Source organism: Nanorana parkeri, unplaced genomic scaffold (assembly GCF_000935625.1).
Source record: "Nanorana parkeri isolate BGI_ZX_2015 unplaced genomic scaffold, ASM93562v1 scaffold59, whole genome shotgun sequence".
Taxonomy (NCBI): domain Eukaryota; kingdom Metazoa; phylum Chordata; class Amphibia; order Anura; family Dicroglossidae; genus Nanorana; species Nanorana parkeri.
In genome coordinates this window covers 1,495,706-1,523,468 of record NW_017306327.1, presented here as the reverse complement: position 1 = coordinate 1,523,468, position 27,763 = coordinate 1,495,706, and the positions used below count along the sequence as shown (strand labels likewise).

The 27,763-nt window shown below is 39.9% G+C and overlaps 1 protein-coding gene across 1 annotated transcript in view; it reads left to right on the top strand.

Annotated features, from left to right (window-relative positions):
- PTPN13 (protein tyrosine phosphatase, non-receptor type 13) overlaps positions 1-27,763 on the top strand; it is a 159,455-nt gene that overhangs the window by 75,258 nt on the left and 56,434 nt on the right. Inside the window, exons 8-20 of the mRNA XM_018576193.1 lie at positions 3,400-3,495; positions 6,024-6,111; positions 9,366-9,585; positions 10,506-10,580; positions 11,725-11,899; positions 14,954-15,107; positions 15,403-15,541; positions 17,229-17,381; positions 18,729-18,911; positions 22,140-22,302; positions 23,980-24,403; positions 25,617-25,714; positions 26,479-26,535. Coding sequence (XP_018431695.1) covers positions 3,400-3,495; positions 6,024-6,111; positions 9,366-9,585; positions 10,506-10,580; positions 11,725-11,899; positions 14,954-15,107; positions 15,403-15,541; positions 17,229-17,381; positions 18,729-18,911; positions 22,140-22,302; positions 23,980-24,403; positions 25,617-25,714; positions 26,479-26,535 — 2,025 coding nt within the window. The remainder of the gene's footprint in view (positions 1-3,399; positions 3,496-6,023; positions 6,112-9,365; positions 9,586-10,505; positions 10,581-11,724; positions 11,900-14,953; positions 15,108-15,402; positions 15,542-17,228; positions 17,382-18,728; positions 18,912-22,139; positions 22,303-23,979; positions 24,404-25,616; positions 25,715-26,478; positions 26,536-27,763) is intronic.

The following is a 27,763-nucleotide window of genomic DNA, read 5'->3' as shown; positions in this document are numbered from 1 at the left end:
CTAGCTGGTGCATTGCCTAGGGTTATACCATTTAAATCCATAGTGACAAAAATGGCTAGCACACACACCATTAACCACCAAGGACCGATATACTACCCTGCTTCTCGGCCACTGGTTTTAACAGTCTGGCTGTTGAAGCCCATTTCCTGAAGCACAGGGACCTATCTGATTTTGTTATCCCTACGTTTTTAATAGCTGGAAAGTCAACTATTGTTTTTTTTAATATACTGTGTGAATAGGAACATATAGCACACATATATACAGGGGTTTTCTCAAATTTGACAGCAAAAGTGGAAATACAATTTAGTGGAAATGTCATACGGAGTTGTTTGATGTGTAAATCCCAGGAATGGATGGACAGAAATACAAATCCTTTAGCAGGTAAAGCATCTCTCATATATGCATCTAATTTGTGTATTTAGCATTTTTTTTCTGGAGTTCAACTTGTATAAAATCATTCATGCATATCAACTGAACCAGAATGATGTCTCATTAGATCATTTTGAGAGACAGAGTCCTAAGTGCAAAAAGCCATAGTAACCAATCGGGATTCAGTTTACATGGATTGGATTACAGTAAACTAAAATCTGTTTGGCAGCAATGCTCATTTTAAGTGATCCCATTTGTCTAACACTGACTGCCTCCTACAGCTCTTCTTACACATTTGTTATAGCAAAAATGCCAAAAATTATTGAATTATTTGAAACCGCCGGCTATGGACGAGTTTAGTTACCGTAGTTTTTTGCCATTTCACAGTACGGTAGCTTGCAAATTTGAAGCTTGACATGTCTGGTATCTAGTTTACCCTCCACAACCTCATCTTTTATATTTTACCAAAATATTGAGTATTATATTATGTTCCTGTGCACTCATTTGTGCAAAATTTGGGCTTGAGGAAAAAAAAAATAGCAACTGCCACCATTTTATTCTGCAAGGTCCCTGCTTTCAGAAAATATATAATTCTGGAGGGTTTTTAAGTTTTCTTCAAACCTAAAATGTACATTTTAACTTTTGTGCAAAAAGCCCCTGGCAGTGAAAGGTTTTAAAGCACCATAAATAATTCAAGTCAGTGTTTACATTAGGGCCACTGATAGGGGGTACAGGCAGCCCTCCCACATAGGGGGCCTGGTAGTGGCGGCACCAGGGGGTGCTTGAGTGCATTGGCATATGACAGAGGTGACTTTTGATTATCCTGTGACTCGTGCTTCTCTGGGGGCTCAAGGGTGGGAGAAAGCCTGTCACTTTGGTTCCCTGTTAGGTAGGTTGTGAGGGACCCCATGGTTTCTGATTGCGGCCCTGGTTAGCATTACTGTTGTCCTCAGCTACAGTATTTGTAACTAAAGTGATAGAAACCTGGTAGGGAGGAAAACAGGAATACTGGCAGCAGTAGAAGGTTCTAACCTTTCCCTACTCTATATTCAAAACTATTTTAAAAAATGGGTTGTTTTTTTTCCTAAGAAATGTTGATTTATTTTTTTACCTTTTGATGTTTTAGCCTTTTTTTGTTTTACGCTTATGTTAATGGAGATTAATTAAAAAAATATTGTGTAGAACAAGAGACATTTTATAGTAAGTTTCCATTTGTTTTGGGACTTTTCCTTCCTGATGATAATAATATGGAAAATGTAATGGGTGTTTGATCTTTTCCAAGATTGTGAATGCTGATACAAATGTGCTTTATAGAAATAGTAAAGATGTCCCTTTAGGGCTTGTTCACACAAATTCAGTGCGTGTCACAGTGAAAACTCAAGCTGGGTACACATGGTTATATTTCCTTTCATTCTCCCAGGCTGAATGAAACAAATATGACAGATTCCTCCTTCCATGGTAACAGTGTGGATGAACGATTGTCCCACCGTGTACATTGTATTTTGACAGCGGCACTGGCCTCTGTTAGAGTACCTGAATAACAGCTGATTGGCTGCAAGCACTTTATGGCCAATGATTTTCCATCACGTCCCTTTGGCTTAAAGTCTATCTAATGATCGGCTTCTATCGAGGATAAGACCACCCACAGGTTGAATTTTGCTCCACATATAGCCAGCTTTACAGTGACAGCACCATTCCAAGCGTTGCTTTCATGTAGTATCTTTTTTCTATAATGCAGTTGGCATTGCCCACTGTTCTAATAGGTTTATATTACTATTAGACATTGTTCCTTTCCATTTTTTTTTTATTGCAGATGCTCTTATTTTTTTCAATGTTCAACAAATATTGATGAGATTTTTGCTTTGTGTCTGAAGTTGTGTCTAATTGCATCTTCAGTGGTGGCATGCTTTCTATGACGTGCATCTTTGTAATAAAAGGCTGTCCTCATCTACTGTGAAGAGACTAAGAAGTGCAGATTTAGGCATTCAGGATAGACTGCATCATTTCACTAATTAAACCTTTTCATTTGTGCTTCTGTACTCTTTTAGACCATGCGATTAGAAAAAACTCAATAATTTCTCATTGCCATGACATTTTCCATCTTCCTCTTTCATTTCTAACCATGTTCCACTTGTCGCTTATATTCTTGCTTCTCTAAATGGTATCTAACCCTAACAATTGACGTCTCTATTTTTGGTTCCTTTCGGTCTGTTAAATACACCATCGAAAATGTTTTGTTAGATCTGTTTGACAAGTGTGAAAAAAAATGCCTGTTGATCCAGTGACTCCAGAACCCCTCACCTATATGTTATGGAGAAGAGGGTGATGTGTTCTGTAGCCTTGTCCTAAGGTGGTAACACTGTTTCTCTATAAATATAGTATGGCAAGTCAGCATTGTCACCCTAGGACAGGAAGGGTGTTACTGGTTTACCAGATACAAACAAAGGGGGAAAAGCATCAGAAAAGGAAACTAATGCAGTCACCACATCTGCTAAGCTGCAACATATTACGTTCTTATTCTTGGTTTGAAAACATTTTAAATATCAGACCTGCCGATGCTTGGATGTGGCGTACCCAATAAGGTTAGTTCTCTTTTCACTATAAAAAAAGGGAATGGTCATCACCGTGTCACACAGTGGTATGGAAATTCTCTGAATTAAGTAGAAAGTGTTTCTGCCTTTCAGAATCTCTTGTCATCTTATTCTAGGTAATGCTTCCACAGCTTGGTAGCCTCTACAACACCTCAAGGAGCTCTAAATTCCAGAGCTTTATTTGTTACTATCAGGTTATGCACAGGCACCTTATTGCAGAATATGTGAGCACGTTGCAGGTAGTGGAACATTATTATATACAGAATAATTGAATTAATGTATCTCTTAAGCTACTTAAGACACATTAGTATGTAATGTAATATATAAGTGTCCTAAAACAGGTTATTTGTGACTTAAAATGTATAAATTATATGTACAACCTTTCTTGTGCTGGTTTTAAGCAGCAGGTTACACTTATGATAAGTCTGTTCCATTTCAGAGCCTGGAAGATTGCACAGGTCATCTCACAGTGATGCCTATAGTACTTCTAGTGAAAGCCCATCCATTGTATCATCAGACCCAGAATTTAGACAAGGTAATTACAGATATTAATGTTAATTTTTCTGTTTTGTTGTGTGCTGCTAAGACATCCTAAATAACTTAACTCCCCTTAGATCTATTTTCAGCATATATGTAACCTGCAAACATAAGCAATATACAGTAATAAGCACATAGCCAGGCTCTGAAACTTTATGGAAAACCTGTTTAGGGTGCAAACGTTTCGGGAGGTTTTACCCTAATCCCCTTTTACACGTCATTGCTATGTAAACATGCATGTATTAAAAATAAATAAATGGAACCTGTCAGAATGGCTGTCACCTGTCACAGCTAAGTCTTGCATCAGACATAGTTGTGCACCCATTTCAAGAAGCCTGGCAATGTTAGCCTTTAGTGCTGTGGAGGATCTCCACGGTTTTGACAAATGATAGCCCTTCTTACAGGTTTACTTTAAAACTACCTTATGACTATTTGTGCTGTACTCTTGTATATATTATATAAATCTGTATAAACTATGCACTCTGTGTTTTGGTTCCATTCAAAGTGCTATGGGGGTGTACGCTGTTGAAATCTGCTTTGCATATAGCCAACGGGTATAAAATTAAACTTAGAGACACTAAACTCAGGAGTTAAATCTTAAAATGCATTCAAGCACCTTAACTATTAACAAAAATGTATCTTATTTGTGTATCACTCAGCTGTAGATCCTCAAATCATCTCTGAATTGGTGCTGACACTGTCCTTTACTCCTGTGATGGACTACAATCTCAATACAAATTGGTAAACGAAATGTGAGATTGTAGTCCATCACAGGAGGCATTCTCCAAGCCTGTCATCCTTATGCTTCTGTACTAGTCAATGGCATAGAGCATATACGGTGACAATTAATGTCCGTATACTTTATTGGCTACATACAACTAGCTACATGCTTCGTCCAGGTCAATGACGCTCTAGGTTACAAGGCCAATCATAAGAGTCTGTGTCAATGGGCTTGAGACAATAACATCAGTTTAACCCCTTCATGACTGAGCTTGTTTTTGGTTTCTGTTCGTAAATGACTGACACACTTTTGACATTTTTGCTGTGTGATTCTTCCACGTCAGTAATATACTTTCTTACAAAGTGCACCCACACATATTATATATTGTTTTTTAGAGGACAGATAGGGCTATATATTTATATCACATATGTGTGTCTAACGCCTCACTTAGCACAAATACAAATTAAAAAAAGAGGAAAAAACGTAAAAAAAAACTTTTTTTCCCAGTTTTGATTTGTAGTATTTTTTTTTAACAAAACCAGCACAGCTAAAAAAAAATGCAATACATACATTCATTTATTTGTCCCTTATTTTTAATTTTTTTACACTTTTCACTATTTTTTTTAATTTATTTACACTTTTCACTTTTTTTATACTGACAAATTTTATTTATTTAATTATATCAGGCAGTCATTGTGAATTAATCTCACTATTACTGCTTGATAAATTAATACATTTTTTTTATTATCAGGCTGCTTCAAACTTCAGAACAGCCGATAATAAGTTAGTGACACTGATCCTGCAGCAGTTCAGGATTCAGCTGTCAGTGAATGTTTCAGAAAACTTAAACATTCTACTTTCAAGAATAGATACATTATGTGTCTAATACATAACATTTTGTATCTATTCTTGAAAGTCAAAAGATAAAAAAAAAAAAAGCCAGTATAGCTTGAGAGAGATATCTCTCGATCTATACGAGCTGTCAGAATGCCGGCAAAAGCCGACATGTGTCTCTGCTTTGCTGTGACTCTCAGACACCCGATATTAAGGTATCGGGTGTCTGAAAAAGGTTAACCCTTTCAGTAATGGATCTCTAGATAGTTAGACATCCATTACTGACAGGTAACCGCTGATTCTCAGCGGTTAGCAGCCTTCTAGTGCAGCAAATAACTAGTCACGTACAGTGTACGTGACGAGTCATTTGGTCCCTTTGTGGCTGGACGTACTGTGTACGTCTCCCGTCACGAAGGGGTTAATATGCTTTTGAGCTCATTCATAATTCATTGCCAGGTACATTTGACCTGCGGTTGATCTACTTCTGACCTGCATTTGATCTGCTTCAAACAGGGTTCTGCACTCATAGACTTTGGAATAGAAAACCTGTCTGGGGCAAACAAATGCCTGTTGACGCAGGCCCTAATGATTACAGCCCTAACGTTTGCAATTTCAGAAAAAGGCAACGGAACCTCAAAGATTTCTGTTTTGACAGTTTCCCTAAAGGTTAACAGCCTATATTTTTGAGACGTGGTTCTGGAATGGTGTTTGCAGGACTCGCTAATCTCTACTAGGATCATACCTTTTATCAAAAACCAAAAGCACATCAGGCTTTGCAAAAATAAATACAACACATAGTCAAGTATTACTTGTAATATGGTACAATGGTTTACAAGAAGTTAAGAGTTTGTTGACATCCGTAGTCTTGTCTTCAGAATGAGAAGAGTCAGTACAAAATATTGTGTGTTCAAGTCAATTTTATATATGTCTAAAAATCAACTAATAAGCTTTCATTGTTGTTTATTTGCTAGGGAGAAAATATGAAGGATTAAAACGGTACGATTCCACAGGAGCCCTTACTGGATCAGAGGAATCAAACCGCGCTCCACATCCTGGAAGGTACTAACGTTTTTTTTTTGTTTTTTTTTAAAGAACAAAACAACGCCACTGTCATCAAGGTGAAGTAATCCATGGTCATCCAGTATGCTGTGCCAGCTAGTTGGCACGCATTTGGATTTATAATAACAAAATTCCTTTTTTATAACATTGACTTGACAGTATGACAGTTTATATTTACAATTACGATCTTTTGGTGCTCTTTTAACCACCTGCTGTCCGGCCGTTGTAATTAAATGGCTGGACAGCAGCTTCTTGAATGCGGGTGGGCGTCTTTAAAGGTCCCATCCCACCCCGCTTGTGCGCTCCGCTAGGCGGCGTGCACGAGTGCGAAATCAGCCTGCAATGTAAACCGGCGGCGATGGCTCTTTACATACAAGCGTTCGGGCTTCTTTAGAGACGCCCGATCGCTTGTAATAGGCGTGCGGGTGTGCTCCGCCGCACCTGAACGTTTTGTCACAATGAGCAAAATACCTGTTGCTGGAAAAAGTACATGAGCTTCTTTTCCGCAGATTACAGCTCGTTTTGTCTCCATATAGTCAGCAGAAAACGCTGGGAAACACAGGTTTTTACGTGCATTTGCGTGTGTTTTTGCAATTACGTCACAATCTGCTCATAAAAATGCGCAAAATCGTACAGCCAACAAAGCGTGTTTCTACGCATCAAAACGCTGTCGCCTAGGTGTGAATCAGGCCTTAGTGGTGTTGCCTTTAGGCTCAGTCAGATTTGCTTTAATGATGGTGCCAGACACTTTAGGCCAAATACAAATTTGCATTTCACAAGCTTCAGCATCCATTTATTGGTAAATCTGCAAATCTCCTGTTACTGCACTCAACACTCCTCAAGTGGAGCTGAAGGATGCTTGGGGGCTTTAAACAAACAAGTTTTATACAAAGTCGTAAGCTGGCCATACACTGGTTGAAAACTGGTCCATCTGATTCAACCGCTGTATGGCCCAGTCACGACCCTTCCGGTCAAAGGACCTGGACTGAACATTCTCAGCCGAACAGTGATTGCAGTTCTAGTATTTTGACACCACTGTCCGAATGTAATAGTCTGGCGGGGGACTAAAATATAAATCAGCGGTTCATAAGCTATTTATTGTATGCTAGATCATAGGGAGGAGCCTTGTCGGATACATTTGTCACACCCTTCATGAGTAGATTGACCTTACACGTCAGCCTACAAATAAGAATTTACTTTGAAATTTTTCCTGTGGCTTATTTATTACTCTGTAATTACTATCCTATTATCCAAGGTGTAGAGTAGAACTGAACAGAGTAATGTGGAACTATATGAGCAAGAGCTGGTTTAAAAAACTTTTCTTAACGTTCTAACTATTAGATAGATTTTTTTTAAATGACTGTTTAAAAGGGGAGGGCAATTATACACTTAAATGTAATATGAACATTGTGTTCTGTAGTCAAAGAGAAAACTAGAAAGACTGACATTGTTTGAGATTTCAGATTTGTGGCAGGATCAACTGGTGAAAAGGAAAATTAACACAGCTACGACATCTATGGCTAGGGTGCAAATCTTCATCATCAAAGTAAAATCTTTTCCCTGGATGTCACAATCATGCAAATCCCCCAATGTTTTTACTTGCCTCTGAGCCTTCTACTACTATATCTCACGTTGTAAATTGCCACAAGGTCATGATGTAACAGTGATTGCTAAGGGAGAGAAGACTGACTAATGGCCTCATTGCCCCTAGACATGGTAAAATTACTGGAACTAATAACTACTTTCTAGTTACACCACTACCTAATGGTAAAAGGTGCAGCTTTTTTGGAAAATAATGTCCTATATTGTCACATCAGCAATGTATTTATGCAGACTTGTAAAGATATGAATTGGTCCGCTTTAAAGGGTTATTAAACCCTCAAATTTTTTTGCATATATCTACTGCTAGCAAGCAGTAGATATATGCAAAAACTTTAAAAAAAAAACCTTTTGAAACTTACCTGTGTCTTCGCCACGCGCTCCCGTCCGAACATCTGAAGAGTCTCGGACAACCGCAAAGGATCTTGGGCGGGCGCAAGTGCAGTTCAAATATTCGGCAGGGAGACGAGGAGAGACACAAGGTAAGTATATGGAGCAGCGTGCACCCGCACAGACACCGTGGGACATCGGAGAAGAGAAGGACAGAGGAGTCAGCGTTGGATCGGAGACCCGCACCAGCACTTGAGGGACAGCTGAAAAGGACGGTAAAGAAGAAGATGATCGCCTAAAGAGGCATGATTTAAGGTAAGTCCTGACACTTACATTGGGTGGGGGAACATAGCCTTTAATATCACTTTAGGGCTTGTTCACACGATGTCCGAACCAGATCTGGAGTAGATCTGCAGACGCGTTTTGGACGCGTTTTTGCTGTGTTTCAGTAAAAAAAAACTGGAGTGCGGCTGTCAGTATGTTAGCTGCAGTGCAGTGCGTTTTTTACGCGTTTTGCGTTTCTGGACCCTATCCTGACCGGACAAAATGTGACATGCAGTATTTTTTCTGTCCGGACCTGAACGGACTGCGCACGTGAGAACTGTAGCCCATAAAACACATAGGGATACAGTGGGGTGCATTTTTAGTGCAGGAGCGCACGGATCTGGTCAGGACAGACCAGTCTCGTCGTGTGAACAAGCCCTTAAAGGAGAACTATGGGGTGAGTGCTTTTCCCCATAGTTCTCCTAAGGATAACGGGAGGACACAAACTAGCGTCCTCCAGTCACCCAAAGCTCAGTATACCGCGAGCTACAACTCGCGGTATACTGAGACGCCGCAGCCGGGGCGGATCCCGACTTTAATGTCGAGATCCACCAAGCTGCGGGATTGACAGCTGGCTCTGCCTATCTAAAGGCAGAGCCAGCTGTACCTTCCCCCTCCACCGTCCGTTCCGCCAGTCAGCGCTGGAGGATGGGACACGGGAGGGGGAGAATCCCTGCAGGGAGCTGTGAGTGACAGTCAGGACTACTGATGGAGCATCTTGAAGCAAAAAATAAAAATGGATTCCCCAATCAGCTGGGAATTTCGCTCATTAACTTACTGTCTGCTTGCAGACACCCTGACACCATTCATGTTGAATAAAATATGGCATTTATGATTTGTGTCCTTTGCATTTCTTCATGGAAGACAAATGCATCATCCATAGAAGAACGTTGGAGAAGGGCACACTATAATTAACATGGATGTTTACTTTTACTCTTTTTAGTGTTGTAAGATATAGTGAGCAATCTGCTGCTTGTAATAATTTTATTTTAATATTGTAGCTATCAGCATGACAGCCCATCTGACAGGGCCCAGATCAATCAAGAGATGCGGAAGCGACAAGAGGAAGACATGATTCAGATGCAAACCAGAATGGCTTTAAAGCAATCTCGGCTGAACTTGTATACAGGTGACATGCCTGGAGCATCTATGCTGGACATCAGTAGGGATCCCTTACGAGAAATCGCAATGGAGACAGCCATGACACAGAGGAAACTGAGGGTATTTTTTTATTCTTCCTGTACTTCTTTGGTGAAAACCTCGTCGTTCATTAGCAATAAGAAGAGGATATTATGCTTCTTGCAATTGTCTTGTTCATTTTCCTTTTCTTTTTTTTTTTTATTCAACGATGGTGTCATAAGGTTGCATGATTTTAGCATCTCTCCACCCATTTTAGTATATAAACCCTTAAAATACCAGTGCTTTTTATTATAGGTTCATGCTTAATGTTACATATTGCGTATGGTCTTATTTGTATTGTATGAAAAAATAATGGGGGGAATTTAGCGAAACTGGAGCAAAATAAATCTGGTGCAGTTGCTTATGGCAACCAATCAGCTTCTCTTTTCAGCTTGTTCAGTTAGGCTTTGAAAATGAAAGGTGGATGCTGATTGGGTGCCATGGGCATCTGCTTCAGTATTGATCAATTCCCCTCAATAACTTTAATGGGTACTGAGCTGCATTAAATTTCATGGTTTGGCAGAAGAGCTTTTTGTCTATCAAAAGAAGCTCCTATGTTAGTGTGGGAATTAATTTAAAGGGAGGTCTGCAGGGACATGGACTAAGTTCCACTTTCCTGTGCAGTTTGCGTGCACATGTAGCTTGGCTGAAAAAGCTTTGCAAATTCCAAGCTCTTAAAATAGCTATAGAAGATCTCATCTAATGACTAATTTTATGTTGGTATTAAAAGGGATCTTTAGCTAAAAAGGTAAATTCATTTAAGAAGTTACAGTTAACCGAGGAAGGTCTTGGATCTCATAACCTTCACCTTTCCTTCCAATTGATTGTTGGGTTGTCTATCCGGAGAGGGGTGAAGGACTTTTACATATAGCGAACGGAGCTTGGTGTTCACTTTTCAGATTTTCTTCTTTGATCTTCAGGATGCTCGTAATTCTTAAAATCTACTTTTTTTTCTTTTATAGAACTTTTTTGGACCAGAATTTGTAAAAATGACAGCTGAACCTTATATCTCTTTGGATCTCCCTCCATCAATTTTGGTAAGAGTCCTTGTTTGTGATGTAAATATAGAGTGGTTGTTATTGAGCGTAATTATTGCAGTTTTTATGTTAAAGTAATTTTTGTTAAAACTTCACCTTTTGACATACCTGGCTTTCAATATTTTTTATTATAGATATATAGCTTTGTACATTAGCCATTAGAGAAAGATCTTAGTGGCTGAGATTGCATCATCACTCTCAAAGTATTTGTCAGGACAAAGGGGAAAAAAAAACATATTCAGTACATTTCTGCAACACGTGCACATTTCACCATGTTTTATCTCTTTTAGAGCCCTGCAAGTACAGGAAAATACCCGTTGATCTTGCTAGAAATACACTGAGCCCCTATCTTTCTATAGTGATAGGACAATACTGCCTCTGCTGCACTGAAATCCCAAACAGTGTTATCAGCCCTGCCTGAATTCTCCCGTGTTTGACTTCAGCGCTTCTCTTACCTGTTATGAGAAGTGAGGCATTTTGTGGTCCATCAGCAAATAGCTGGACACGGCGGGCAACGGTGGGATTTTAGTGCACCAGAGGCAATGTGTTGAAGATGTTGGTTATGTGTTTAGATGAAGTACTGAGATCTTGATGAATGCTGAATTAGGTTATACTTGCTTAGAAGGACATTCCATCTGAATATATACAACATTGTGCAGGAAACGTATGGGTAGAAAAAACTTCCTGTGTATCATAGATACGTATGCATACAGAAAACTAATATTGCACTACAGCGCCATCTACAGCTCAAAAGACAAATTATCAGTATATGCTGTTGCATTTCTAACAGAATGTAAGGCGCACATGGCGTTTCTGGTAGATCACCTGTTATTTTTCAGGTACTTGCTGAGTTGCACTTAATAAGTAATTTAATTTACAACTGATGGGATAATATACAGTACAAGCCACATATACAGTTCATTGCTTTAAGTGAGTCTGCTGCTTTGCATTGTTAGTAGGTGCAGTAAAACACAACCAATGAAAAAGTAAAACACAACCAATGTAAAGCAGGAAGCAGAGCCTGCATCTAAAATGACCAGATATGGCTGCTGCCTTGCACATACATGTATAACATGAAGCTGATCATGTGTAGTTTATTAGCTAACTCACTTTTCAAGTTTTGATTTTTTTTCTTTTTTTTTAGGCCAAAAAAGGGAAAACAGATGAGACCCGTCGAAAGGTTAACATTATTCTCCTGAGCGGACAAAGACTTGAATTAACATGTGATACCAAGTCTACCTGTAAGGATGTGTTTGACATGGTTGTAGCCCACAATGGGCTTGTTGAGCATCACTTGTTTGCATTAGCAGTGTTTAAAGGTGAGTGTAGTGTTTGGCCTGATGTTGCCATTACTGTAAGACATTTTCATAATACAGTAAACTATCTGTTATCCGGAATTAAACTAACCAGAACTCTCATCTAACCAGAAAAAAAAATCCCCTGTGTACTCATTGTTCTGCTAAACTGTATTTTCCTGGAAACAATTGTGTGCCTATTTGTCTTAATTTGCTTTTGCTTGTATTATTTATTTTGATTAATGTATTTATCTTTTAATATTAACCTCTTGCCGTCCGCACGTAGTAGAAAAACGGACGGACGGCACTGTAACGTCGCAGTGAGAGCAATCATTTTAGGGCCATCAATCACTGATAACACTAAACTGATGAGCGGTAACAGCTTTTAAAGCGTCGCCTAGGGCCAATTTTGGGTATTATCGTTTTTTGAGGTTTTGCGCGCGCACGCAATTTTAAGGCTTGACATGTTTGGTGTCTTTTTACCCAACGTGACCCCGTCTTTTATATTTTACCAAAAAATTGGGTAATAATAAATGTTTTATTATTTAATATAGGGGAAACTGTTTTTTTTTTTAAATTTCGGTGATTTTTCCTTAATATAGTAAAAAAAATAAAAACCCCAGTGGTGAATAAATACCACCAAAAGAAAGCTCTATCTGTCCCCAAAAAAGGGTATAAAATTAATTTCAGTACAGCGCTGCATGACGGAATAAATGTCAGTCAAAATACCGCAGCGCTGAATACTGAAAAATGGCCTGGATGGGAAGGGGGTTTAACACCGCGGATGTCAACTGGTTAATATGAAGTCAATACAGAGTTTGGTATGGTATAGTATGGGGTATGACATTAGTTAGACTTATTTTTAATAGTAACTCTCAAGCAACCAGAAACTACATTATTCCGGAATCTACCAATTTCCGTGGATAATGGGGCGTTTACTGTAGTATGACAGCTTCCCCCGGAGTTTGGCAGTTAGGAGCTACCCTTCATAAATATTTGTTCTAAAGTGTTCCTTCTTTAATGGTATGCATTATTTTGACAATTAAAGCTGAAGTCTAGTGCAAAAAATGTTGGGGCATACAGCACCAGTAACATAATTTACCCTTAAAGGAGAACTATGGGGTCAGGGCTTTTCCCCATAGTTCTCCTTAGGGTAACGGGAGGACACAAACTAGCGTCCTCCCGTCACCCTAAGCTCAGTATACCACGAGCTACAGCTGAGACGCCGCAGCCGGAGCGGATCCCGACATCGATGTTGAGATCCGCCCAGCTGCGTGAGTTACAGCTGTCTCTGCCTATCTAGAGGCAGAGCCAGCTGTACCCGCCCCCTCCCTCGTGGTTTTGTATGTGAAGGACTCTCGCCCTGCCTTTCCTCCTCCCTCGCCCAGTCACAAAAATCCTTGTGCTATTTTTACAGAATGCAAGGCGCTCTGTGAATGGAGGAGGGAAGGATGAATGATTGGATTCCACTTTCCATTCACAGAATGCCTAGTATTCTGTGCACATAATACAAGGTGATTTGTGAATGGGCGAGGGGGGAATGGATGAGAGGGGGAGTGACGGGAGTCCTTCACAGAGTTTTGGAATGAGTGCGGTGAGTAGGGACCAGCATCACTGAAGTGGGGATTTTTAGGTTAGCCAGTTGGAATGCATGGGGTACCTAATTTTATAACTGAGAGCAGCTTGTTTTTTTGTTACTAGGGACATATTTTGTTTTGAATTGACTAAATAATAAAATATATCTTTAATATTTTGTTTTCTAGAGAACACAGCAACCCATACCCATATTACGCCCCATTCACACTGAGCGGTTTATTGCGCGGATTGACGCTGCAAAATCGCGCATAATTCCGCGCGATATCGCTCTGTGTACTAAGTCCAATGCATGTCAATGGAGCTGTTCCCATTTACAGCTCCCTTTCGCCTGTAGCTCGTCGCTTGTGCAGGACCATTTTTTGGCGCGCGATTGTACTCACCCCAATACGAAAATTCACACGGAAAACGCGCAATATCGCGCAAATGACAAACGCGCGCTTTGCAATATTGCAAGTGTGAATGGGCCCTTTAAGGTGGAGCTTCAGCCTAAAAATAGTTATGAATTGAATGGGTAAAGGATAGAGCTTCTGTAGGTTTTATTGCTGTATATGTTCCCATTGGAGGCACTTGATCTTCCTGTAACCAAGACAGGAAACACTGGGAAATCTTCCAGCAGGGGCACAAACTGCAAAAAAGAATTATAAGAATTATAACCCTTTACTACTCTTCTAAAAAATTTTTTTACTGCTCTCCATGTCCCTTTTGGAGAAATTTCCCACTTCTGTTGCAAGGACCACCTGTCTTTAGAAAAGATAGTAAAGGGCAATCTGCCAGCAGGAACATAGGTAGCAGTAAAAAAAAACTTTCCTTTCATGCCAAAACAAAGAAATCTATTTTAGCCGGAGTTTTTAGCCGGAGTTCTGCTTTAATATATATATAGGTTGCACACAGTGTGTAGATGTGTGTTTTAAAGAAGAGTTAGGACCGCACTTTATAGAGGTGCCTTGGCGCGGGTGTGCGGCTTTCACATTTTCCGCAGAAGACGTGTATCTAAACCTCTGTTTTTAACCTTAGGGGTGAGACAGGTTTTTTTGCATGCTGGCTGGTGAGTGTGCTGGGAAACTTTTTGCTGTTGTACTGTTTAAAGAAGCAGTCTCATCTTTGTTCAAGATCCAATTGCATAATTAGCATTACTTGTATCCATGCAGCTAGAACAAAAAAGGAGAGATATTTTTGTACTGTGCCCTGCACACCCTGAATGCCAGGCTCTTCTGAATAGACAAAGCTTTGACTCTTCCAGGTAGTGTTGAAGCTTAACCTACCCCCTTCTTCATCATTTCTTACTGGCCAATAGGAATACATAATAGGTGGGAAAGGTGGGCAAACTTTAGTATTACAAAGAAGTGCTGGAGTTTTGCTGGTTCAGAATGGCCTAACTTTGGAGTATGCAGATGGCAATTAAAACTGCTGCTCTAGTTACTAAAAAGCCTGTTCATAGCCCTCCAAAATTGTACTCAGACTCTTTTTTTTAAATCTTTCCAGACAATGAGTTCTTCTTTATTGATCTTGACCTGAAACTTTCAAAAATTGCTCCAGAAGGTTGGAAAGAAGATACCAAGAAAAGAGGAAAATCTGCAGTCAATTTCACCTTATACTTCAGAATAAAATTTTTTGTCGATGATGTCAGCCTTATTCAGTAAGTCACATTATGTCATAAATCAGATTGTGAAATGGTACGGGTTGACCTGTGTAAACTATAAAGGTGCATTTAGGTATGCTGCCTGGAAGACTGACAAATAGTCAAACAATGGAACAATCCATGTATAACCATGTCTATTCTATTCATCATGCAGACATGCTTACATATGGAAAATGTAAATAGGACACTTTTAAAAAAAAAATTACATTGTTGTATAACCTGTAAATGCTCGTAGCTCATGTGACATTCTTTGTACCTCAAACTTTCTCCAATCCCTGATCTGTTTCTGCAGGCACAGCCTTACTTGCCACCAGTACTACCTGCAGCAGAGAAAAGACATCCTGGAAGAGAGGCTGCATTGTGATGATGAAGCAGCCTTGCTGTTGGCATCCCTGGCTCTTCAAGCAGAGTATGGAGATTACCAACAGGAAGTATGTGTAGAAAACTGGGGTTTTTGACTTGTGTCCTCATATCGGAAATGTCAGGCTAAGCTGTCTTATACAGTTAGGAAACAAACATGTGGAAATGTATACACCATTGCAGTACTTGTATCTAGGATCATGAAAAATAGTGGTCACAATCTAAATGTTATGGTCAACACCTGGACTTGTCCTTGCCTCCACTATAAAACTCTTTGTCATCAAGCATCTATAGCAATGCCATAAACATGGCTACATTGGATTATATATTCCCCGGATGGCTAATATTTGTGGATGATAAAGTGGATTATAATTTAAAGTACAGATAAAAGCTTCTGTATGACAGTTTAAACAAGTACCAAATACAGTTACTTTGTTATGCACAAAGAAAAATCTTTTAACCTCCCTGACTGAGCCAAATCTTTGTTCATTTGTGTCATAAATGCTCTTCCTTTAGCTCACAGTGGGAGGATTTCAAGGGTTTAAACAATCTGAAAAACAGTTGGCAGAACAACATGTGGTCAGGTGCTGACTGACAGCATTGACAAACTTCATTCATGTGCTTCATTCCAGGCTCATTGGTTGCTAGAGCCCCCTGTTCCTCCCCTTCTTTGTCTCTTAACAGCTAGATTCGCCACCGGACTGCCCGCACCATGGGAACGCTGGATGTTGTGCGGCCTGGCCACTTGCATTCTATCAACCAGTGAAGTTGAATCATCGGACGGTACATCCAGCTGAGTCTGTCAAGACATAAAGAGGGGGGGCGGAACATGGGATCTGGGTGCATACGTTTAGGAACACAGGGACAGCTCTGCTGTCAGCGTGTCTGTCTTTAATAGAGTATTTTTCCCCTGTCAGTCTAGCTGACATGCCTTCTCCTCCTGCATACACAGTGACCGGGCTTATTTTGGCATTTTCATCTTGAAAGTAGCGTGGTAAAACGATGGGGGTGCGCTGTCAACAAACCTTTCTAAACAACCAGTTCCCTTAGAAAACCCGGACAAGGTGCTATTTGCACTTTGTACCCTAGGGGAAAGAGGTAAATAAAGAATGGTTTGGGATGCAAATTGGGTGATTTTTGTCATAATGGATAACCAGAACCACCAGAAATACAGTGGTACCTCGGTTCGCGAACAGGAAGTTCGACAAAATTTTGCTTCCGTTCGCGAACTCCGCAGCCGTTCGCGACAAACACAACCGCAGCCATCTTCCATGCTCTGAAACTGGTCGTGGCTTTCTCTAGTCGAGATCGCGGTCTGATCACAGTTTGACTCGGTTTGCGACCAATTCAGTTTGTGACCAAAATCGTGGAACTGATTAAGTTCTTGAACCGAGGTACTACTGTATATACTGTATGCTGTGTACAACGGTTTTTTTTTTTCTCCAGATATTTGCTGGAGATCCACTTTATAAAGTACACCATGCAGGCATTTTTACATATGGAAAATGTAAATAGGACACACTTTAAATATTGCATTGCTGTATAGCCTGTAATTGCTGGAGATCGTGTGTGTGTATATAGATAAACACACACACACACACACACACACACACACACACACACACACACTGTATCTGTATATTGATTGTTTCATGATACATTTTTAAAACACAAGGTCCATTGTTTTGTTCTAGTTACAGTATTGCTTAGTTACAGTATTGCAATACATAATATGCAATTAACAATGTTGTTACCTAGGTTCATGGTCTAGCTTATTTTAGACTGGAACATTATCTGCCTGCTCGAGTGATTGAGAAAATGGATTTATCCTACATGAAGGAAGAATTGTCCAGGCTGCACAGCACATATACAGGAGCTTCAGAGAGAGAAACAGAACTTGAATTCTTGAAAGTAATCAAATTTCTTTGTAAATGTTTGTGGTTTGTCATACAATGTTTGTAAAATCTCTTCTTGGCTTTTGTCTGATTAAAGCTTTATATAGACATAAAATGATCCTCCCAGATTTTTATGCCAGATCAGGAATCTGAATGACATGTTTTTCCTGCAATTCCTTACACTGTGGCTGGAAAGCAGTCAAGTGCAATTGTACACCATAAGAGAGCTGCTTGAAGGCTTCAGAAAACCTGAAAAGCATTGGGTGGGGATGCTCCAATTCCTGTTTTGACAGAGCAGCGTTTGGCAAGATGCAGATGTAGGGCTTAAGCAGCCTTACATGACCTGTGTATATCTTCCCAAAGTTATATAATAAATTGTATCTTACATGGGCTAATTAGGTAAACAGTTCTTTCCCTGGTTTCTTCTTTGCACCCACATCAACAAGTTTGCAACATTTTTAAATGAAACCTTTCTGTTTTTGTTACATACTCTATTTTAGACCCAGTGATCCTACCACTGGTTCTCTGCTTCTCCATAGAATGCAGACACATTATGGCTGGTGAGAGGGGTCAGCAGGGTTCTGTACATAGCTTCCTGAACGTGTCACAACACACTGCCTTAGTACTTCTCTCAAGAAATTTTAGACATGATGCAGGTTCTTGGGAGGGTTATGTAAATATCAAAATCCCTTTATGGGTGGGTGCCAGTTTGGAGAAATGAACATTCCTTGGCAGATTGCACTTGCATTTAGACTGTCCTTGGTAACGCCACATGTGATGCTGAGCCTCCATTGCTGATATAACTGATATCCAATGAATCACTGGGTGGGATCAAGATTTCTGGCGCTCATATTGTAAAGGGATCTTGTCGTTCATTCTCCCTTTTCTCGCCGTTCATCTATTCACAAAAACCTTGCCACCTATTCACTTAATGCAAGTTGTTATGTAAATGGCCACTGGTGGAAGGGGGTGGGTAAATGGCAGGGTCTTTCCTGGTGCTGCAGCGCCGGAAGAAGTGCACTGTGTGTCGTATCTGGCATCAATCAAGCTGTGATTTGTGCAGTAAACAGCTATACGGACCTAGGATAGTCCTCATTAGAGGTATTGTTTGGACTTGTTTTCTTTTTTTCCAGTAGTTCTGCTTTAGGTAAAGCTGTTTATTTTAAAAACATCTAATTATTAATAGTCAATTGCTAATTGCATGCTTGGGGCTAATGCATACTATTATTTGCATTATTTAAAAAAAGTCCAAGATAATAAATAGCAACAGAATTTTTTGCTAAAGTAAATGCAGTAGAGTGTGGAAGTCAGTCATCTATGAATCATACACTAATTCCTAGAATTGTCCTTTTCTTTGTGTCAGGTTTGCCAAAGGCTTCCGGAGTATGCGGTTCATTTTCATAGAGTGCTCCCAGAGAAGAAGTCCCAGACTGGCATCCTTCTTGGGGTATGTCCTAAGGGAGTCCTCATCTTTGAGGTCCACAATGGCACACGGACTCCAGTGTTGCGATTCCCATGGAGGGAAACAAAGAAGATTTCTTTTACTGTAAGTATGAAATGACTGGTGCCAGCAAAGAATATGTATAATCGCTGTACACAGCACACTAAGACTGTTCTGACCCACAGCTGCATATGAAATGCGTTCACCAAGTTTCCCTGCTGTGACTTTTCTATGTCGCTTAACCCCTCTTTCTAGTGTAAGCAACCCAGACTTTTTAGTATTCATTCACATTCCTTGTTCATTTTTACATTTCAATAGCAAGACATTTTCAAAGAACTTTTATTCTTTATTGCTGTGATACCAAATGTGATCTATAACCTCACAACAGGACTTATGAGGCAATTCCTCCTCTCCCATTTATACCAGTTATGATGATTTTAATAATAAAACCCTTTGTGAAATTGCTGCTTTAAATTCCCGTATTTTATTTCTTCAGATAGATGCAAAGTGACTTGCACTAGTTTACAGTAGGTCTTCCTTATTAGCAAATGTATTTAAGTCACTACAATGGAGAAGGTGTTGGAACGACTTTTGAATATTTTTTGTGGGACGAGAATAGGTAATTGGAAATCATCTTTCTGCATACTGTTTGAACCTTTATTACTTCCAAAATCAGACATGAAGCAATCATATCCTCCCTCTCATGGCTACAATGTTTTCACTCAGATCTATCAAGCAATCACTAAAATCTTGCATTTTCACTTTGTTCTTTCAACATGTTAATTATTTTACAAAGAAAACTAAACATAAATATCTCTGATTGTGCATGACACTGTGTTAAAACCAAGGACATTACAATCTAATTGGATTACGGAATGTTCCACTGCATCTGCTTTAAAGGTAGAGGATATTGTTATGAAGTGAGAAGCTGTTAAAAAACACTTAAACGCCACATTCTTTTTTGTCTTTCTTGCAAACAGAGAGCAGGTAATATGCAGTACAGGAACTGACACATTGTAACATTTTGTGCTCCATGGTCCCTGTGTGTTTTGTGAAGTAGCCACCGCTCCAAGCTCACTCCCATGATGGTGTACAATCTCGCGTTTAGTTTACTAATTTGTATTGAGACTGTAGTCCATCATGGTAGTGAGCTTGGAGCGGTGACTACTTTACAACACACACAGAGACCATGGGGAACAAAAGTAGCCACCTTCCAGAAGGAAGGACAGCTGAATGATACACAAATAAGATACATTTTTGTTAATTGTTGAGGCACTTGAATGCATTTTTTAGATTGAACTCCTGAGTTTAGTGTCACTTTAAGTTTATTGTCCGGACTAAACAAAGACAAGTATTTTTAATATTGTGCTGCCAGATTCATTTTACTTCTGTTAGTATGTTTTGGTATGTCGGTCAATTAAGAGTCATGTGTTTGGCTGTTGGATTTTTGTGTATGGAAGCTGCTATGAGCTGATGCAGCTGTCTGGCAGATGTGAGTATGGCTCATCACACTCTCATCATAACGCAAGGGTTTTTCATATGGAAAGAAAAGTATACTTTACAACTCTTCAGAATGCATCTTTAAGGAGTTTCTTTAGATATCGAAAAAACATTATGCAGTTTTAACACATTTTACAGTTCATAAAATGTCTATTGTAGCATCAGGGCCTGCGTCGTTGGGCTTTGGGCTCTGATGCCAATCCTTAATGACCAAGGAAACATGTGGGTCCCGAGGTTACACAGGTTGAGAACCACTGCCCTATAACAAAGCAAATCTTCACTATTTTAGTTCAAATCCACTTAAATAGCTTGTTGCTCCATTGTCAATAACCGCTGACGTCTGTACGCACTGTTTATTTCAGGTTCCCTTATCACCCATTTTTATTGTGCGTACTGTATATATGGACTCTGTCTACAACATTCATATATGTGTGTATAAATGTATATATATTTTCTTTAAACAGGCAAGTATCTGTTCCACCACCATAGCGCCAATGGAAACAGGCTCACTGGATGGAAATGACCAGTTACCTGAATAAACTGGTCTTAAAAGTGTTAATAATAGAACCCAGTACTGGTCTCCTTCCTCCACAGGCTTTAGTATATGTTCCCTCAATAAATATGCGAGGCAGAAAGAAGGGAGATCATCATGTAACACAGTTTATTGGAGATAGATAAAAGCATAAAATAAAAACTCTTGCAGTGCTTTGCCCATCACTAAGGACATATCTCCTAATAGTATGCTATACTATGGAGGAGCTCCAAACTACGGCAAAGTGTGTGTGCCCGCCATCTCTGTGTAATGACATCACCGCGCATTAACTCATCCCTACTTCTTTCATGCCATTGACTTCGTCAGAAGTAGTCAACGCACAGTACTGTCAGCCCTCTTAGCTATGCCCGTTAACCTTTGCATAGTGGCGTGTAGTTAGCACGACTGCCTTGCAGCAATGGTTCGAATCCCGGTCAGCCCACAGGTTTGAAAAGCTTTATTATCTATTTTTCTTGCAACATTTTTCAAATCTTATTTGAAAACAATGTTATACACAAAGTTAATCATTCAAAAAACATTTTCCAATATACTTTATCAGACAAATGAGGGTAAATAAACTTACAACAAATTAACCCTTCATATCCCTGATTAGTTTCTGATCTGATTTTGAACCTGCATTGCCAAACCAGGAAGTATTTTTTACCTGCCTAGCCGTGGAGAGTGGCAGGTGTGTGGAAATCATTGGACTGGCTTTACAGAACTACAAATATTTTGGCAGACAAGTAAAGTCATATGCATCTTAAGGTGCCCACACACCTTGCGATAATCGTACGGTAATCGGGGGAAAATCCCGCGATCGTACGATTATCGCTAGGTGTGTGGAAGGGCTGCGACCTGCTACTGTAAGGTCGCACGACTTTTATCTTAGGAACATGTTCGAAAACCCGCAGAGAATCGTACGATTGTCGGCGGGTGTGTGGCATGTTCGTAAGATAAATGCCGCACGGGCCGGTGTGCGCAAGCGCACACTGCCCATTCAGCATTGCGGTCACCGGAAGCCCTCAGCGGGGCGGGCTTGCGATCATCGCAAGTACGATCTACCTGTCAAAGATGGTCAGATCGTACGTTTTTTAAATTAACTTACAACCATCGCAAGATGAAAGTCTTACGATGGTTGTAAGGTCTGTGGCCAGCTTAACTCTTTATTTGGCTGTGCCTTGTAGAGATGCACTTTACTTATTTTAATATTATTTTTTGGATGCATATTTACTGCATAACTTATTCTTTCTTTACAAAATGTAACATTGTGATTTTTTTTTTTTTTTTCTGTTTGGCTGTAGAAGAAAAAAATAAGTTTGCAGAACACATCAGACGGTATCAAGCATGTTTTCCAAACAGACAGCAGCAAGACTTGCCAGTATCTCCTCCACCTCTGCTCTTCCCAGCACAAATTCCAGCTACAGATGAGAGCCAGGCAAAGCAGCCAGGATAATCAAGATATTGGTAAGATGCCATGTGTTTCTTGTGTCTTTTCTCAGAATCCGAGCCAGTTTTACCAATCCATCCCCCTTGCCAGAAAAGCCCATCACAATATGTTTCACTGTGTTTTTATGCATTGCAAAATGTCTTTATTATTCCATCTGCGTTATCGTTCATACTGCTTGAACAAAGAGTACATAGGACACAAGCAGGGCCGGATTTCCCACAAGGCCAACCGAAGTTCGGCCTCGGGGCAGCAGGGGGTAGAGGGGCAGCAGGGGTGTGGAATTCCTATCTCCCGACACCCGGGACATGCAGTTTCGGGCTCTGGGCGGGTAGTTGTTTTCTACATTTAGCCCTGCTTTGGGCAAGCAGGGCTAAATGTACAGCGGGGAAGCCGCCTCTTGTTTTATACAAGTGATCTTGGCGATGTTGCCGACATCACTTGTATGCAGCCTGCATATAGGGGGGCACATTGGAGAACCTGGCACTGGGGTAGCAGAGAGAGTAAATCTGACCCTGTACACAAGAGGATAATGTGAATGGTTGCTATGGGCAACAAGAGCAGTAATTTGCATGCTTTTGGTGAAGACGGTCAATATAGGTAAATGGAGAAAGTGATTCTCCAGATTAATTCATAGCAGTAAATCATTGCTGCTGATTCGATGAATTGAGACCATGCCTGTGACATTCTCATGTTTATTGACCAGCTCACCTGGTTCCAGGAAGTGTGTTTGATACTTATGAAGACCTGTCTGTGAACTTTATTTATCCATAGTATTCAGTCACATTCAACTTGACTTGTTTTTAGACATTTCACCACTCATCCAAATGGCTTTCTCAGTTCAAATGCCTATCAAGAATTTACACTAGCATGTATACCCACATGGACAACTTGGTCACCTTAATCCAGTTACATTGCCCATGTGAGTACAAATGCTGGGATATGTTCCCATCACTGCTTTGAACTGAGAAAGCCAATTTGATGAGTGCTAAACAATAATCAGCATAACCTGTAAAAAAAATCCAGTTGAATTGGAACAACTACTAAAGTGAAGATCTATTTTTCTGTTCAACCCTTCTGACTTTATAGGACTGACGTATTAATCTTCCACCCAGCTTAAAGCTTGGTGAATGCCACTTGCACGGCATTACTGCCACTAGATGGAACCAAGACATGTGACATTTCGAAGAGTCCTGAGAGCCCCAGCAGCTGTTTTTTTGTGCCCATAGGAATGTATGGACAGAATACCCTGTACACAGGTTTGCACGTGTGCCAGCCTTTACACACTCACGGGCCTAAGTTTCTGAATGCAATCATTTTGCATTAGGGAACTTATGTCCATACGTATGCATGTGTAAATTCCAGTACTTTTGTTTACATGCGTATACTCTTGTACAATGTATTATGTGCATGAGCCTTTAGAATGGGTATATGTTGTAGAGCTTCCATATTCCTAGTCCTTGGAAGTGATTAGTATCCATTATTTATACTGCACCAACATTTCTTCAGCAATGGCTGGCCTGTCACCAATGCCAATTTGAGTATTGTGTTTTCGTTCATGGATATTAATATTGTTTAGTCTTATTTATCAAAGTGCTCCAAATAGCAGCACACCTTTATTTTACATAGCACATATTGATCAGTCAGGTGAAATGTGATCAACTCACCATGTTTCTATAATCTGCTTTATCCACCAGAAAGAGCATCTCTGAGGAGCCTGAACATCCAGGCAGAAACTCTGCGCGGTTTGACCATGGGCAGGGCTATTAGCACAACCAGCCTGGCTAGCAGCACATTAAATCGAATGGCGGTACGACCTGTGTCCATCCAGCCTGATCTTCTTAAGAGACTATCTTGCTCAGACCTATCAGCCCTTCAGACACACCTAGGGAGTGGGGGAAAAGATAGAAAGGCAAAAAACCCTTGGGAGGACAGACCCCGGGTCATTAGCAAATCTTATCATGACCTCAGCCAGGTTGCTCAGTCACCCCAGCGGAGAATGCTGAACGCCAGAATGGATAATCCCCCAAGCACTCTGGAAGAACTGATGAGCCAGGCATCCTTTTATCAAATGGCTAAATCGGATACAGAGTCAATGACTACATATGGAAGGCTCAATGAGTAAGTATTGATCATTGCTGTGGAATGACTGAAGTCAGAACATTGGGGGAGGGATATGAATATTTATACATGTGTGATTAACTACTTTGTTTACTTGTAGTCCAAGTTTTGCACATTGACTATAAAGTAAGAAATGGCTAGTGCTGCTATGTATGTGATATGCACACAAACACACACACACGCATCAATAAATTTAAAAAAGTCTTAAAAGTGACACTATACTCAGGTGTTAAATCTTAACTCTTACATTCAAGTACCCTAACTATTAACAAAAATGTATGTGTGTTGTAAAGTAACCACCGCTCCAAGCTCGCTCCCGTGATGGACTACAATCTCAATACAAATTAGTAAACTAAACGTGAGATTGTAGTCTATCACTGGAGTGAGCGTGGAGCGGTGACTACTTTACAACACACACAGGGACCATGGGGAACAAAAGTAGCCACCCTCCAGAAGGAAGGACAGTGTCAGCACCAATTCAGAGGATCTACAGCTGAGGGATACACAAATAAGATGCATTTTTGTTAATAGTTAGGGAACTTGAATGCATTTTTAAGATTCAGCTCCCGAGTTTAGTGTCACTTTAATTTTACCTCTCATTTCTAGGGGAAAAAGAAAAAATCTTTTGTTGCTTGTGAATGCTTGTAAATTCTCATTATCTTTCAACCACTTGCCAATCTATCTCTAGTGTGCAGTCACACTAGTCTTAGGAAAAGATGTCATAGCAATGTTCTACTAAGTTCTAGCCTCTTGAGCATTGCCTTACTCCTCCCATGCTCCTGGCTGTGCTGAGCCAGCTTTCTTTCCGAGGGGTTTCTGGCTGCAGACCAGCGACGCTCAACCCCACCTAATGTATTTGAACATGAGATATTATACACATTATATGGAAGAGGCATCATATGGTGAGCAAGTTGTAGTGACATACAGTAAAATAAACAATCTCTGTGATTCAAAACCTTTTGTCAGAAATTCTTAGTTATGGCAAATGTCTTCACTGTTTGCATCTAAGTACTGACCCGGTCACAGCTCTCCATAGAAAATGGGTTTTATGTTTAATAGCCTGGTTAAATGGTAAGTATTCGATTAGCAGGTCACCATGAGGCTCCAATTAAAATATCTTAAGAATCCTTCAAAGTATTTTGTCTCATCTTTTGCTTTCTGGCATGGATTTTTCAGAACTAACCTTTTGTCTTTCTGTTTTGCTTTTCTCTAGGTCCAAGTCATTCTCAGGATTTAATAGGAATCCAGATATTCGGAAACCTGAGTCAGACTCTTCCTCTATGGATGACAGTGGTCACGCCTACGTTGTAGGTCAGCAACATAAAAATTGAATTTACTCTAGTTATACTGACATGTGCATAGAAAGACAATCAGAGCATTGTGCTCTCTACCCAACACTGTACAGTTGAAGCTTTAAAGTGTATGTCTGGACAAAATAACAAAAGACATATGCAGTACATCTTTGCAATACATACACTTTGCCATATGCTTTTTTTTCTTTTTAAAACACTTACAAGTACAGAAAATACTTGTTGCTCCTGTCAGTAATCCAGTGAGCTCCCTAACGTCCTGTATACTCTGTGCTGCACTGAAATCTTAAGCAGTGTTATCAGCCCTGGACAGTTTTCAACCAAAGACTATAGAACACTTTCCCCTTTTGTTATTAAGATGTTGGGGAGGAGTTCTGTAGTTCAGCAGGAGAGAACTAAGCAGTCTGATAGCACTGTTTGGCATTTCATTGTGTTCTCAGCTCATACAAGAATTTAGGATCTCACTATCTTTCTGGCACGTCGACTGGTATTTTTCTGCACCTGCAGTGTTTTTTACCTACTTCCGGGCCACAATACATCTATAGACGGCGTCCCGTTAAAGTGGTTAAAACAAGAACACTGCTGCTGCAGCAGCCGTGTTCTTGGTAACGCTTGTAACAGCATGCGATTGCTGTTAATGTACAAGCGATCCGGCGTCGGTACAGCCGCCGGATCGTTTGTACCGTGCAGCTACCGTGCTTTTAAAATCCCTTAACTTTTGTATGCTTCTGACAATGAAATGATACAGTGCTTGCTATTTTGCAGGTGTTAGTATGCATAGCCTTGGAAGTCCATCCTCACCTAACCTTTTTAAAGGAAATGGTATGTAAAAGCACTTATCCAATGCACTATAGAAAATGAAAGTATAATTCTGTTGATTTCATGTTGGCATTGTCACCTTTTCCATTTGCATAATTTTTTTTTACCTACAACATGAGGCATGTAATACAAGAAGCTTTAAATATAGCTTAGCAATTCCTACAAGCGGATAGTACAGAAATATTGGTTTTATCTTTTTAAATTTAAATTTTAATAGCCTTTTTATTTTTAAACCCATCTCCGGAATGGGGAATTCTGCTATGCTTTCACCTTTAGCTAACCCATAGTTCTCTGGGATTCCTTTATCATGTATTGATTGACTATTTGAAAAATAAAGTTTGTATATAGATAAAGTGGTCCTTGCACTATAAAAGGCAGGGTCCACCTTTTACATCAGATCTCTTTCCTTCATCTAAAATCGCTGTTTGCTAGTCGTAAAACCAAACTACAAAATATGCTTACCTTCTCCTTTGCTTCCTGCACGGCACCTAGGTAAGGGTGACATCACAATTCTTCCATCCAGATCTGGGAACAATTAAGATCCCAGATCTCTCAAGAAGATGCCATCTGAGTGTCATCTTGTGAGATTTATGATACCCAGCTTTTCCAGGATCTCGGCAGGGGGATTGTGAGCTCACCCTCTGCAGTGAAAAAGCCAATGACAATGTAGGTTTATTTATTACTATCATATAAGGATTTGAAATGAAGGAGGAAGGCCTTTAAGTGCAAGATCTGCCTTTAGAAAAAATTGATATAAAACAAATATACACAGAAAAACACATCTAAAGATTTACCCCAAATCCATATAGTTCACCATTTATACCATACATTTGCTGGCAATTGTAATTACTAATATACCCGTTCTGCTGATGTTCTTACAAAACATGGTTAAAACATGCGGCACTAAAACATTGTTTTAGTGCCGTATACTTTTAATAATTTTTTCTGTATTAGTAATAGCTTTCATTTTAAATAAATAAATGAGAAAAGGACACCAAGTACACTGCAGTATGTGTGAACACCAAGTACACCCAACTCTTCATGTAATTGTAGTAATCCAGACAAAAATACATTTTATTCAAAATATGCCAGTTTGAGACAATATTAGCAGCATTTTCCTTTTTCACATAATTTGAACCCTTTAAGTAACATGCTATAGACTTGGGTTAGCTGTTAGCCTCTTTCAAAACAAACTGCACTGGCGTGAAATTGTAGAAGTGCCGAGATCAGC